This window comes from Pollachius pollachius (assembly GCF_949987615.1).
Source record: "Pollachius pollachius genome assembly, chromosome: 1".
Lineage (NCBI taxonomy): Eukaryota > Metazoa > Chordata > Actinopteri > Gadiformes > Gadidae > Pollachius > Pollachius pollachius.
In genome coordinates, this window is record NC_136934.1 from 23,252,110 (window position 1) to 23,267,312 (window position 15,203).

Genomic DNA, 15,203 nt, shown 5'->3' on the forward strand with positions numbered 1-15,203 from the left:
ATGAAGCTTAGGAAAGATCAATGTATTTGTTGAGAGCTAGCTACCAGTATTAGTATAGTGACTTAATTTAGATGATCAGGGTTTGGTTAAGACCAGGGCTCAGGAAACACGTGCTCTTTCATTTATGAATAATGAATAAAATGTTGCAATTATGATATAGAAATGTTTCTCAAATGTTTCATCTGGAATAATGAAGTGACACATCAGAAGAATACAGTAATATAAATATAAAACACTCTGCACATTTAATTTCAGATTTGTGATGTGTAGCAAATAAATTAGCATAGAAGCCATTTGATTAACATCAAATCATTGATTTAAGAAATCTTTTCTTTCCAGTAATGAAAATTTAGAAACGCGTAGGCTTATGCAAATCAGCATACAATGGCAGTCAAAGAAATGTTAGAACTTGTCACATGTTATTAGTTAACATAAAAATAAGCAGGACTAACATATGTCGCCAACATTTCGCGGAGAAGATCTCAAGTCAGGATCAGAAAGTCTGAGGCACCAGTCGTAACAAGTTGGCTGCGCCTTTCACGGAGAGCCGTGAACAAACCTTTCATCATTTGCATGAAACTTGGAAAGATCATTGCATCAAGCAGGGCGAGGTGACAATTTATATGATTTGACTCACTGTGTAAGTAACGGTCTCATCAATATCTTTTTTTTTGGCGAGTTGCACGTTTCAACTGCACTTCTCTTCATTAACACACCACCGATCAAGACATTGAGATGTCGTTTTTGATAAATCGATTAACCTTTTCTATGTTTGATAAACCTCAGGAGAGGTGCATTATGGGATGAGTGCCTTGGTAGCTATGTAGAGCTGGGACAGTAAAGGAGCACCCCCTAAAGGCCCGGAGGTCACATGTAGCAAAATAAAAAGTTTTTTTTTTCGTGTGGGCATATTTATCTTCATTCACTACTAAAGATAGAATGATTACTAATTAGACTTAAACTAGACTTCATTGGATAATGCACCAAACGAATGATGCACCGAATCAACGTTTCTGCCTCATTATAATACAATCTAATTTTTGGCTTGTTTTTTTTCCTTCTACCTTGTTTAGCCAATTATTAGCTAATTTGTCAATTTATATTAGGTCTTACTCTGAAGACAAAATGAAGGGCTATAGATAAACTGGCCTCGAGTGCAAGATGTTCACACCTGTGGAACAATTATTCATACGCTCACCAGCCCAAACCTCAGCTCAAAACATCTGTTTTGCTCACAATCAGTCCACACACTAATTTTGAAAAAAACAGAGAAACAGTTTATTTATGTAAATAGTGTGAGCTCTTCACATCTGTACAACACTGGCATCTGTGGTTGGCACTCTTTAAAGGGACAATCCATCTTAAAACAGGATTCAAATCCATTTTTTGCTCCTGCGTGAAGGTTTGCAGAGAAGAGCGGCAATCGAACATTGGCTACATAAATCTAAAATCACAGAAACTGAACTCGGTTCTGTTTAAGAGCGGATTTGTTTACTCCAATAACCCAAAGTATCTCCTTGGTTACACAGTACAAAAAGAAAATGGCACCCAACGCCACAACGGACAGACTCGGCAGAACTGAAAGGAACTACGTTAACATGCAACTCACATCGCTTTACACTCTGATATATAGGCATGCAAAAACAACACTGTTTCAACAGGGTCCAATTGACAAAAGACACACAAACAATAGGTTAACACACACTCGTCCAAACACACAATAATACAACACAACAGTATTCTGCGAAATAGGAGCATCACGTAGGCTACTGCAGGAACATTGGATGTCCATCTACTGACATGTGTTGCCGTTGAGATAGGATTCAAAAGGTTCTGTATGCTGTTTGACGTTCTGGTCCAGCCCAACTCAGCAGCTCAGTCCACCTTGGAGGAATATAGAGTGTGGATGGACGCTATGGAGTCCAGACGGTGATTGAGGCTGCAGTACAGGAGCCTGACCCCTTCGTCCTGGAGGATGGCGACTGATGAGGAATCATCAGCCGCATGGGGCCTTGTCCCAGAGACCCACCGTTGAGTCGTACAAGGCGTTTGACACCGCGGGAGGAGAGACGGGGAGCCACCCGGTAACAGTGGCGATTGGTGTGAGGCGATCGTAGCAGGTGAACCAACAGCAGCAATCCGCTTGGTGTCGCAGTTTGACTCTTCAGAAAAACAGTTGACCCTTGACTCCAACTTCCCCAGGAGAACCGTGTTCTGAAGCCTCCGCGGACGTGAGGCCTGGTGCCGCCGGAGCTCCGGACAGAAAAGCTTCTTCTTCTTTTAAAGCAACGAATAAAAGCAACTTAAAAACACAACAATCAGTTCAATATCATAGTGTGGGGCTTACTTTTTAGGATTAGATAGAACACAAACAGTTCAACTTCTTGCTTGCTACTCTGATGAGGAGTTGACTATGGGGTCAGAACACTCTCATTAATAATGAATGCACAGAGAAGGATTCACAAATGCATTTTGTGATTTCTATATAAATTACTCTCTTCTCACAAATACATTTCAATGCACACACAAATGGATATCGGTATGTATAAATGTAAAAAAAAATCCATAAACAAAAGTAAGTTTCACAAACACATTTCTGATCCACACACAAATGTGTCTTGTTTTAAATAAATGTAATATAAATCCATAAATATATTAATTTAAAAAATATTTGGAATTTTCATAAAAAATGTATTTGGATGTTGTAACATTTATATACAAACTGTTAAACTTGAATTAACAAGACGCAACAAGACGATTTGTGAACTTGTTTGCATTTGTGTGTGAACTGGCCTGTCTGGATTTTCGAGACTCTCCTGACGTGGCTGGATTCACAAATGCATTTTTTTCAACAAGGAACTCTCTGTAGCCAATGAGATGTCTCCCTCGTTTTCAGCCAATCACATGACTGCAGTCCCGACCTCTGAAGAATAAGTCCAGCCTCCGAGCCTCCCGGTTCCCTCGGTCAAATGTCTACGGGAAATGACGGGGCTTTTGAATGATCGTACATAACAATCTCCAGATGGCGAATAAATCGAAGCTGCGTCACGTTTTGAATTACACACCGATAATCTAAAAACCCAGTCTCTGCAGTCATGTGATTGGCTGAAAACGAGGGAGGCATCTGATTGGCTACAAATAGTTCCTTGTTGAAATAAATGCATTTGTGAATCCAGCCACGTCAGGAGTCTCAAAAATCCACATATAAATACACACCAGTTCACACACAAATACAAACAAGTTTGCAAATGAAAAGCGTCTTGTATATAAATGTAACAACATCCAAATACATTTTGACGAAAATTGCAAATATTTTTTAGATTAATATATTTATGGATTTATATTACATTTATTTAAAACAAGACACATTTGTGTGTGATCAGAAATGTGTTTGTGAAACTTATTTTTGTTTATGGATTTATTTTACATTTATACATACCGATATCCACTTGTGTGTGCATTAAAATGTATTTGTGAGAAGAGAGTAATTTATATATAAATCACAAAATACATTTGTTCATCATTCTCTGTGCATTCATTATTAATGACTGTTCTGACCCCATAGTTGACGGCCTGTTAGAGGGATGGATGGCCACCAACAGATTCCATTTGACCAACAGTGAAGATGAAAAAATGGACAAGCTTTAAAAAATACAAAATCAGAAAAACGATGTATATAAGCAACAGATATACAGTGTTCAGAACACATCTCCATAGCCAGCTCTTGCTCACAAACACCAATCAAAGAAGGAAAAGAGAAATAAACTATGCTGATTTTGTTGAATTTAAGATTCCATAGCCAAGGATGGATTCAATGGGCCTTAGTCACCTAGCAGCCATCTTGGTTCCACCCCAACAACTAGCCGGTTGGGGCAACTGAATGCAGAATCAAGAAATTCAGTTTCCCCACTCAGTGAAAGTTTGGAACCAAGATGAACCAAAACGGATTAAAAACATGGTCTCTGTGCAATGAAGGGATTGAGATGGAGAAGAAGGGCTCCGAATCCTGTTTCTTCGGTTGGAAGATAAAGGAAGGTGTTTACGGAAAGCACACCGCTAACCCAGTGGAAGTCCCTGCTTGGCAGGCATATTCAATTCTCCACTAAAGCTATTGCCTGCTTGTGTGGTTCTTTAATCAATCTTACTGAAAATGGGGAAATGATTGCATTACCTGCCCAAAAAAATGCAGTTGAAAAAAGAAAAAGTTAAGGAAAGTAGTTTTAAATGTAAAAACATAACATTCTGATGCATTTATGCATTACTATTAAAAGCAGTTTGGAGCGATGGAGGGTGTGGGGGGACAAACAATCAGAACAAATAATCCTTTTTCAGAGTATACACAAACACAGACAGAAAATAAAGTGTTAAATGCCATAGCTTCCGACTCCCTCTGTTGCTGCTGAACACCAGGAGATCACACGTGTTGCTTCCACCGCAGACTTTGTACCGTCACCGGCGGCATATCACTCAGAATGGTTGCCATTGTAAACATGGCCAGTAAAAAGGGGTCTTTTTTGGGGACATGTGGTCGGAGAAACACTCCACGAATGAGTCGTCGTCGGTGGACCGCTCCTAGGTAGATTTGTAGTGGAGATGTCTATTGCAGGTGCTTCGGAAACAAGGCAATGGATCAACTTTTCAAGTCTCAGAACACGCCGAGGACACGACTCGACCTGTGCATCATGTTGCTAAACATATCGGGTTCCGGGGCTTTTGTCTTAAAACCCATTCATCAACCCTCATCCAATGAAGGGAGGGGCAGTTTTGTAACAAAAACAATATTTTATTGGATGGGCTGATCATATCCGGTGTGCAGTCAATCATTGATGTTGGCAGCAATATAGTCCAGCCGGGAAATGTTTCCTTCTAGCCTTTGTAGCTGGAATAGGTTCTGTGGCCTCCTCTGCCCCAAGCCCCCCACTCTGAGAACAGTGAATGGGGGGGTCGGTGCAGAGGAGGTCCTGGCTGGTGCTGGAGGGGTCACTGGGACTGTAGAGGATTAACCCGGGGCAGGGGTCACCACAGACAGCATCTCACGGAGGATGGTGATCTGCAAGTGTTTTGAGCTGTTGCTGAGGTCATCCCCCCCCCACTGTCTCATCAGGGGCCCGGTTCTTAAGAGGTCTTGACCAGGTCGTAGACGTAGATGTGGAAGTCGTCGTCGAACTTGATGAAGTACACCGAGGGCTTGGCCTCCACCTGGTGGATGACCATCCCCGAGCGCTTGCCTCCGTCCTCCTTGGCGTACTCCACTTGCTTCCCCACCAGGCTGTCCACCACCTCGCCTGGCTCCCGCTCTGCCGGCACACTGTCGTCTGGGGGGGGGGGGGGAGAGACAAAGACATGAGGAGACAAAGAGAAAGATAAAAAGAGATGGAAAGAAGGAATGAAAGAATGAATAACTAGGACTGCAAGCAGTCACACAAGGTGTTGATACCTCACTCATAGCAGACCACGAGCCGCCCTTTCCAAGCAAATCACAGGTGTAGTCGTTACTCCGAGACGCATTTTACACTGCCAAATAACACCGTCTTATGCACGCCTTTTCCCGGCATGGTGCGCGCGTTTACACTGCCCGAGGTAAATCGCCGGCTTGAGCTAGCACCCCAATTTACCCTCCCGGACCCTACACACATTTCCAGTTTCATTCTGATGCAAATAAGATAAGACGCGCCGCGGTTCCAGGGGCGGGACATGGGTAGAGGTGTTGCTGCGTTGTCTAGACAGAGACAACGCAGCGATATCACCATGAGTAGTTCTAACTGGAGAGACAGTGAAACCCACAAGCTGCTGATCATGTGAGAGAAGGTGATGCAGTCGCATTAAACGAAAATGGGGAAGATGGTGCGATCTACGAGAAAGACGTTTTTTTATCCTCTGGATAGATATATATATATATATATATATATAAAAAGGATAAACAACAAGTGGTCAGCAAAATAAAGAATATTTTGGCGTTTTTGCACCTGGAAATAGTTAATCACGCTTTTAGCCTACACTCATTCTTGCATGAGAGTCTCTTGAATCCTAAAAAATTAAAATATTAGTTTCATGCAAACTATTTTAAAGAGGTCTACTCTCCGTGCGTAGCCCTGCCTTCTCCAGTGAACCAAAAAGCCCACTCCGTGATGACGGGGGATTTCACCCCTTCGGTTTTAAACAGGCAAGGCAGTGAAATTGCCGGGCGTGCCAAGCCGCGCCCGAGCCGACTTGGCAGTGTAAAAAGCCTTATGCCTCCATCCGGGGCGGGGCTTTGACCGCCCCTGATGGAGTGTACGGAGTGTGTGTGTGTGTGTGTGTGTGTTTTTCCCCCCAAAGATCACACAAAGTCAAAGAAACACACACACACACCGACACACACAAACACTCTGATTAACAGAGAGACACATATGTCACTATACAGAAAAAAATATCCTGACAGACATTATGGGTCCAAGAGGCAAAGTGTTTCAGAATTTAAAATTTCAGGAAAGTATAACTTTGACCGCGGATTTTAGAGCCAATCCAGAGATATAGGCGGTCAAATATAAAAATAATAATAATACCTAAACCCAACAATAACAATAGGTATCCATCATTAAACTGTTACTAATACCTAACTAGGACAGAAAGCAGTCACACAAGCCATTTACAGCGATTCACAACAAGTAGATGTTGATTATGTGTGAATTCAAATTTGGGCCCCCTATAGAGGAATTGGTGCATTGCACTTACGAGGAATTACTCACTGTGACATAATGGAATGAGATATCGAGACCAAACTTGTACACAGGTTAAGGTAGGTGCTTTTGCAGGTTTCACTAATGTTCACTAATTTGCATATGTGGAATTTGCCACAACTGCTATTTTTTATGTGAGCAAAAATCGTTGGTAAGATCAGACAAGTCCATAGATCAGGTGTATGGCAGAATTCTGAGTCATTTTGACTTTTGATTGATTCTGAAAAACATTTTTAGGTTTTCCGAAAATGTCACTATACAGAAAGAAACCCGCAGGCGAACATTGTGGGTCCAAGAGGTAGTTGTGTTCAGCATGTGAAATAAGGGCAGTTCACCAAGTTTCTGAATTCAAATCTATCTGGGCGGCTGTGGTGCGATGTGACCTTGACTGCGAATTATAGCGCCCCCTACAGGAATTTCAGTAACAAACTCATTGAGACCTGCTTATCGGAGAGACAACTTTTGTACAATCAGAAGCTGAGATATAAGTGTTACCAATCCAATTTAAACACCCAAACCATACTAGAACAATAGATATCCACAGGTATACTGCGAATACCAAATTATTGTCACCATCCTTCTGTGAAACTACGAAGCTAGAGGTTGCTGTCGACCAATCAGACTGTATTTTCTGTCAGATCTAAATGGGGGTTGGCATTCTGCGTGCGTACGTGCATGCGTGTTAGGACTGTACAGTATGGTCTAAAATGCATATCATGGTATGATTTCTGGCATAGCTGGTAACTTTATTATAACACGGTATGTTAATTTAATCTTCTAATTTCAAAATAAATGCTTCTGAAGGGGTAAAATACTGTTTAGGCTACAAAACTGCATAGAAAATATGCAAAATCTTTTCTCAAGTTACTTCCATCTCTGAAAAACATGTTTAATAGTATGGATTTCTTTCTCCACTTGCTCGCGGACCTTGCCGTATAGTTACGGCATCTCAATTTGGCTGAAGTGTGTGCGGGGAGGTAACACGTACCTGTGATCGAGTGTTTTGACAGTCTCTTTAAAGCCCTTTCTATCGAAATTTGAAAGGGAACCATGTCCTAACACAGGTAAACAGTGATGGCGTTTGTTATCTCATTCCACCGCTGGCATTTTGTCGTAAGGACTGGCTTTGGAAAATGCCTGAGGAAGCAATGTCTGATATGCAGAAAAAGCTTCACGCTACCAGCGTCTGTCTCGTACAGTGTGGAATGAGAGCTTGTGAAGGGACTATTGCGTGCTTGCGCATACTGCCTGAGAAGGCAGTATCGCTGTCAAATCTGTCCCTGTGAAAAGTAACGTTGCACCGAATTGAAAAAGGAACTATGTTTCGTTACCATATTTTCAGTAGTTGCGCGCAACTTTACTTTTTACATGAAAAAGTAGTAAGGTTACTGTATTATCGCGTGACTTACTTTGTTACGCGTTACACACAACACTGTCTACCGGTCACACGGTAACGTCAAAATCCATACCGTAGCGCAAATTCACACTGGTGTACTTTCTATACCGTTTATACCGTACACCCCTACTTCAAATTGATGTTAAGAGATCCATCAGACTCGCGCGGTAGCCGGGCGTCTTATCCAAAGGTGAGCTCAGTTGGCGCTGTGTGCTTCAAGATTATGAGTGCTGAGATTCCGATTGGCCCAGAGAAATGTCAATTATAAGAATTATCCAATAATGTTTCGCAGTTCTAGCCTGCATGGCATGCATATGAAGGACAGCCTCCCCCCCCCCCCCCCCCCCCCCAAAAAAAAACCCTCCGGTTCTACGCGATTCACGTGAATGACCCAATTGACCAAGAACACGGCGATAGTCGCCGAAAAGCGACAAGTTTGCAGGTATGTAGTACTGCCTGAGAATGCAGTATCGCTGTCAAATCTGTCCCTGGGAAAAGTATCATTGCGCTGAATTGAAAAAGGAATTACGTTTCCCTACCATATTTTCAGTAGTTACGCGTAACTTTACTTTTTACACGAAAAAGTAGTTACGTTACTGTAATAACATGTGACTTACTTTGTAACGCGTTTCACACAACACTTTCTACCGGTGACATCAAAATCCAGTGTTGTGCCTGAACGCGTTGATTGAACGATAGTTTATGAACTCGTTCATATTTTGGGTGAACGTGAACTGAACGTACTGTATTACTGCTTGATGAACATTACTGTGAACTCGGTCATTCTGGTATCTGTGAACGGCACGCTCACTCGGTTTAACTTCGTTCAATATGGGGTTATTTATTTATCAACACAGTGGACGCGCACGCAGAACGCCGTGTTGTTTGACCGGTTGCCATGGTTATCTTCGTGTGGTTAATTTGCAGTTGCGGTGTTGTCAGCTTACTGTTACATTAGACTGTAATCAGAAAACGCGGTTATATGCTATAGACCCTATAGTATCTGTCGTATAAAGGCTGGGACGAATTTCAAATTATAAATATGTACACTTTATGTTGAAAGTATAGACTGTCGCGATTCCCATTGAAACGAATGGCGCTGTGATTATTCTTCAAAATGAGAGCTGTTAAATTGTGAAAAATGAATTAAACTGTAATCAGACAACGCGGTTATATGCTATAGACCATAGAGTGTGGTATAAAGGCTGAGACGAATTTCGAATAATAAATATGTACAATCCATAACGTTAGCTCTCTGGCTCATAGCTTAGCGGACTAGAATACCTCCTAGAATCATTGCTTGTTGGCCGGAAACGGAAAGGGGGGCTGTTTACGTATGGTTGTAGTCTTTTCGCTCGGTTCTCTATCTCAACAGTAGGGCTAGAACCAGGCGTAAAGACTACAACCAAACGTGAACACCCCCCCTTTCCGTTTCCGGTCAACGAGCTATGAGTCTTCCACCTGAAATCAATGGGATTTACAAAATGCGCTAAATGTGCAATAAAACACGATAGAAACTGTATTTCTCTACGATACTTGATTCAACCACTCTAGTTCATCCTAGACAAACCACAAAGGGGGCTCAATGTTCAAAATACCGGAAAAAAATAATAGCTCACAGCAACATATTGAAAAAAAGAACTATGAACTAGTTCATTTTTTGGAACTGTGAACTTCGTTCAAAATTTTGAATTATGAACGTTTAACTGAACTCATTTTAAAAGAGTTCATTTTAAAATTTGTGAACTGAACTTTGAACTAGTTCATGTAGAAAATGGTGTGTGTGTGCGTGTGTGTGCGTGCGTGCGTGTGTGTGACCCACTGGAGTCGGGCATGATCCGCAGGTCCCCCTCCTTGTAGTCGTCCAGCAGCTGGTACATGTAGAGCACGGGGTCCTTCTCGTAGGTGATATAGAACCACGTGGTCATGATGGGGGCGCGGGCCAGCACCATGCCCCTCCACTCCTCCTTGGGGCCCTCCTCCGTCTCAAACATGTGCTCCACCGCCTTCCCAATCATCGTCTCCGCCAGCATTGTGTCAGTAACGCGGGCCCGGGCTGGGGGAGGGGGGGGTCAACATTAGGTTAGGTCAACATTTATCTTGGTTCGACCGATGGACCGCACAATCAAACACCTTCCATCCCCTTTAAGTGAGACACAGCTTGGCTCCCATGAGGCCTGTTGCATGCTGCACGGATATCAGTGTTATTTTTTATTGTAACCGCTCATTACCCGTGTAGAAGTACAGCGTCTTCATCATCCAACACAATTGGCTTTGATGTCAAACCTTTATAATAGTGTAAGGAATCAAACGCGGCACAATTGCGTTTTCACCAATTAACTACCTAGCGGATAACTTGCTCACGTGCAACTTTTAACAATGGGTCACTGAATCGGTAACTTTCACTCTCCTCTTTCACTCGCCAGCTCGCATTGCATGATGAATACAATACCAAAGAGAAGCCGGTAATTAATGACACACACACACACACACACACACACATTACCGATTCTGTCAGGCAGCACCTCCAGGCCAACCACCCTCTCGTCGCTGTACAGCTCCAGGCCGTATATGCAGTCGAAGCCGTCATATTTGATCAGATAAAGAGAGGGGTTGACAGGAACCTGGTCCAACACCGTCCCCTTCCACTGGGAGGATTTACCTGGCGGGACACCAGAACAGTGGGGCATGTTTTACGAGCCCTGATGCACCTGGTGATCGTTGTTAGGCCAGAGCACTGACGGCTAACCTGGACTAGCTGTGAGGAGGAACTGGTGCTGCAACGGCTAAGTCAATTGATCGTAGTAGCATACAGACATCAATTACATAATAATTTATGGCAATTATCAGTTTTATATGTTTTTCGTCATGTAAGAACGGCGTAATGTTGTTTTTATCTATTTGCTGTGACCAGCAAATTGATAAATACCAGCAGTTGAAGTTTAAAAAAATATCAGTCATGATGTTCAAACCGACAATAAAGTCCCCTACCTCAGGTCCCTAGCAATATGATCTTATCTCCAATAGTCTGTGAGAATATGGTGCACATTTCAACACAGTAGAAGGATGCATTTCAAATGTTGGACTCCACCCTCTCCCCAGGTCAAATATGAAAGAACGTTTCCCTCTACCATAGACAGCGCAGTCATCAGATCAGTCAAACACATAATGCATAAACAGAAACACATTTTAAGAAGGAACCATGTTAAAGTTATCATTGAGCAGATAGTTGTAGTTGGAATGGCTGATAGTTTTGGTGGTTGTTGTTGTGTTGAGAACATACTGCCTTCCTTCCAGATGTGCTGGATCCTACAGCCCACGATGTTCCTCCTGGGCGGGCCGCCTAAGGGCTTGCCGGGCTCCACACTGGTCCTCTGCTTCCTGCAGCCACAGACACCGGGCAGATGAGACACACGGCAAGAAATACAAAGCATGCAAATTACACCGAGCCACAGTTTACAAGCCGACATGAGAGACAAAGGGGCAAAGGAAGAAAGTACGAGAAAAGAGACAAAAAAAAAAAGGTATATCGGACGAGCGGTAACCGATGAGAGAGGAAAACAAGCCATTTTTTTTGGGAACCGATGACCCTGTTCTGGCCTTGAATCACTGCAGAACCACCAACTCGACAAAGAAGATAAAAAAAAAAGGTTCCGATCACAGAAGGGGGTTAAACTCACTTGTGTGAATTCTTTTTCTTCATCATATTTGCAGATACGCTGGAATGCCCTGAAACACAAATTTAGAAATATAGAAATTTAGAAGAGTCTTTATCCCTTAAGTGTCCAGGTAATTATTACCACTATCTAATAGACCAGGAATGTATACAGCATGACACTAATTTAAACGTAATATTCATGTAACTACAATATGCCACAATATTCCATAGGACAGAATTCTGACTTAATGTTAACAATGTCAGTGTAAAAAAGCGTAAACAGCCACTTAATGGATGAACTGCCCTTTTAACTTCAACCGTCACGCTTGGAAAACATCTAATAAAAGAAAGTACTGCTTCGTAAGTGAAGCATCCATTTTGGCCATATATTTGCAGAGAATTCGAACCATTGATGTGGTTTGGAAAACTCACATAGATGATCACATAGACATCAATGACTTGATTAATTATCCGACTTGTGTGTTTTTGTTGAATCGATCGTTTCAGCTGAACCTTAGCTGATGATGCAAACATGCATATGTAGCAGTACTCCATATTATACATACTCATATTATCTATAATATTAGAAAATAGCAAGCATGACAGCCCCCCTTTGAGGCTTGGTGACTTGAGCTTGGGAGTGGGAGCCACTGTGCAGCGGAATGTGGCTAGCCACCTAGAATGCTTCAGAGTAGTTAAATGGTACGAGTTGGATCTTTGCTCTTCCACTGCGGAGCACCCTCGCCACTCACCGCCCTCCGGTCTGGGTCGCGGCGCCGCTGGAGTCTTGAAGGGGGTCTTCATTCATCCACCTGGTGGGGGGCAGCCAGGCTGCCAGTCCGGGACCAACGCTAGGTTCTACCACTCCGTTCACAGACCCCCCCAGGAGGCGCTCCAGGAATTACACTCGGCCCAGGCCAGACTGCAGATTGGGTACAGGCTATCACCTGGAGTCCAACTACATCATGACAGGAATGATGAAGAGAAAAGGGGCCAGGAATGTCAGTACAACCATCTTGCATGTTCTCAAACCCTTGTATTGCCAATGTTTGTTTCCTCACCTGGTTTATTGATAATAATTAAAAAGGACATTGATTGTTTTTGAAGAATTGTGGCCTTGTTTATATGTTAAAGGCGGTGAAGCGACACAAAGTGCGGTTCACAGATTGTCCTTGTCCCATCCCTTGAACAAATGAGTCACCTGCATCTTGTCAAGAAGTGGTCGATAATATATTTTGTCCACGGTTTTGCAGTCTATTTTTATTTCATGCATAACACAATAAATCCATGCAGTTGACAACAGTGCTGTAAATCTTGTTTTATCCATTAGTAGCATCAATGTTTACGATATTACATTAAAGCACCACCAATCGACTGCATCTACATCATGGTGATACACTTTACATGCATGTATTCTGCAAATGATTCAGGGGTTGGTCACATGAGCATATGGCCATGGACAATGTGAGACTGACTGAAAGGAACCAAACAATCCTCCGGGAACGATCTCCTGTCTATATTTTCCATCAGGTCCCAATAAACAGCAACTGCAGGCCAAACTTCGGTGCTGATCTAAATACAGGCAAGCTGACAAGGTCACGCAATGAGCCAGGCTTGTGTCTGCTGCCATTTAGCACTGCTGTGCACCCCTGGCAACAGGGCAGCAAGCGGCCCTTGGAAACATGGTGAATAACACTACAAGACCACTTCTCAACCAAAAGCTAGTGTAGTGGAGAAGAAAGTGACTTCAGCCAATTCAGAAAAGCCGGGCCATATTTTAGCTTAGCGGTTGGATTTACCTTCCAAAACTAAAGGTCCAAGTAACACAAAGGTGGTTTCCAAGGCCAGGTCTGACCACCGCTGAATAAGGCAAAGCCAAAAGGTAGATTAGGACAATCAAATTCTCATATGATGTAATGTCCCCCCTACAACCTGTAACCACCACACCTCAGAGGAGGTTTCAGGGCTACACCGTCCTACTCTGACATGCAGGTAGGCTAGCGAGAGATAGATAGTACGGTATTACAAAAACAATACACCAGAATAGACATGATCCTTTAGTGCCATAATAAAGGAGAGACTGAGGGGAGAGACTAGTGTCAATGAAGTTTAACTGTCTCAGATTCAGTCTACCTAGGTGTCATTGAGCAGGCCACTGAACCTCAATACCCCTTTGAGGTTCCCAATATCTATGGCAAGATAGCCTTCCCCAGATAGTCTGCAACGCCATTGATCAAGGTGGACGTTGAAGTCAGTCAAGCTGTTCCACATTGAGTGCAATGTTGGCACTCCATGTCTTGCAAGGCTTCTGTAAGACGCTCACAATGCTGACTAACAGGTCAAAACATATTGGTAATTTCCATCACAGTTTGACGTCTAGATCAAGGTGTCAAGGGTTATTCTTATTCTATAGCATACAGGTATGATTGAGAATAAAATGCATGCAAAAGGACGTATGACCTCATCAATGATGGACAGTTTGAGGTGCCCAACTCCCTTCAATCAGTGGACTTACTGTGTCATTTGCCTGATTGGAAATCTCCCCTTGCAACCACATACTTCAGGTCAGCAACAACACAGAAAAGAAAGACGTACTGTTTACAACGCATAGGTGAGGGGTGGAACTATTTGTTTACTGACGCATACGCACATGGGCATCACTATGGATTCATGATAATCGAACTGTTAACAGTGTATACAAGTGCCTACAGCAACGGTATGTGACATCAAAGTCAGCCATATTGCGCTAGTATTTATAAAAACCGCATCGGTGCCAAAAAGGCGCAAGCGAACAAAGGAAGAGCAGAGGTATGGTTCGGCTTCACGGGAGCAAATGCGCACAGTTAACAGCACACATATATGGCACTGTTACATGCAGATAAGGTTGCATCATATCATAGGGAGATGAGTCCTAAGGCCTAAATATCTTACCTACAGAACAATCAGTATGGCCGCATATCTGGTCGAACGTAGCAGTAAATTGATTCCCTATGCCTCCCCTTGTATACAACCCAAATTCTTCCACCGCCGAGTCCCGCCTATCTACTCATGCCAAATAGTGACCCAGAGGAGCTGGGCGGCGCGGTATGCTGCTATATGTTCCTGCGAAATAATGAGATTTTCTTCTGACCCGTTTTCTTGCCGTTTGAGCACTGAGCTGTTAAAACAATTTGCAGGCACACAAGAATAGTGTTGTTAGCATATACCTCCAATAGATATTTGCTTTACAAGTATCCGTTGATGGAAAAAACCCACTGCATTGCAATATAAACCGTGGCACAGTAGGCGGCGAGTTCTTTTGGATGGCAACAGAATCCGTAACCGCAGTTGACATTACCTGGTCCAGGATCAGATCAAAATTAGTTGGACGATGGGTCTATCCTAATGGCGGTTAGCGAAAAAAAATAAACGAACCGTGGCCCAAAAACTG

The 15,203-nt window shown here is 42.9% G+C and overlaps 1 protein-coding gene across 5 annotated transcripts; it reads right to left on the minus strand.

The window, feature by feature from the left end:
• Positions 1–1,260: 1,260 nt before the first annotated feature.
• On the minus strand, positions 1,261–15,110 carry spinb (spindlin b). 5 transcript variants are annotated; one of them, XM_079741244.1, is made up of 7 exons: positions 14,980–15,110; positions 12,526–12,731; positions 11,796–11,844; positions 11,399–11,496; positions 10,622–10,777; positions 9,938–10,171; positions 1,261–5,315 (listed from the first exon to the last, which is right to left on the minus strand). In XM_079741244.1, the coding sequence occupies exons 2-7, from the start codon at positions 12,575–12,577 to the stop codon at positions 5,116–5,118; spliced, it is 789 nt and encodes a 262-aa protein (XP_079597370.1). In that variant the 5' UTR covers positions 12,578–12,731; positions 14,980–15,110; the 3' UTR covers positions 1,261–5,115. The 5 variants fall into 5 exon arrangements, with proteins under 5 accessions (XP_079597370.1, XP_079597371.1, XP_079597369.1 ...); XM_079741245.1 differs by lacking the exon at positions 14,980–15,110 and adding an exon at positions 14,709–14,950; XM_079741243.1 differs by lacking the exon at positions 14,980–15,110 and adding an exon at positions 14,705–14,950.
• Positions 15,111–15,203: the final 93 nt, after the last annotated feature.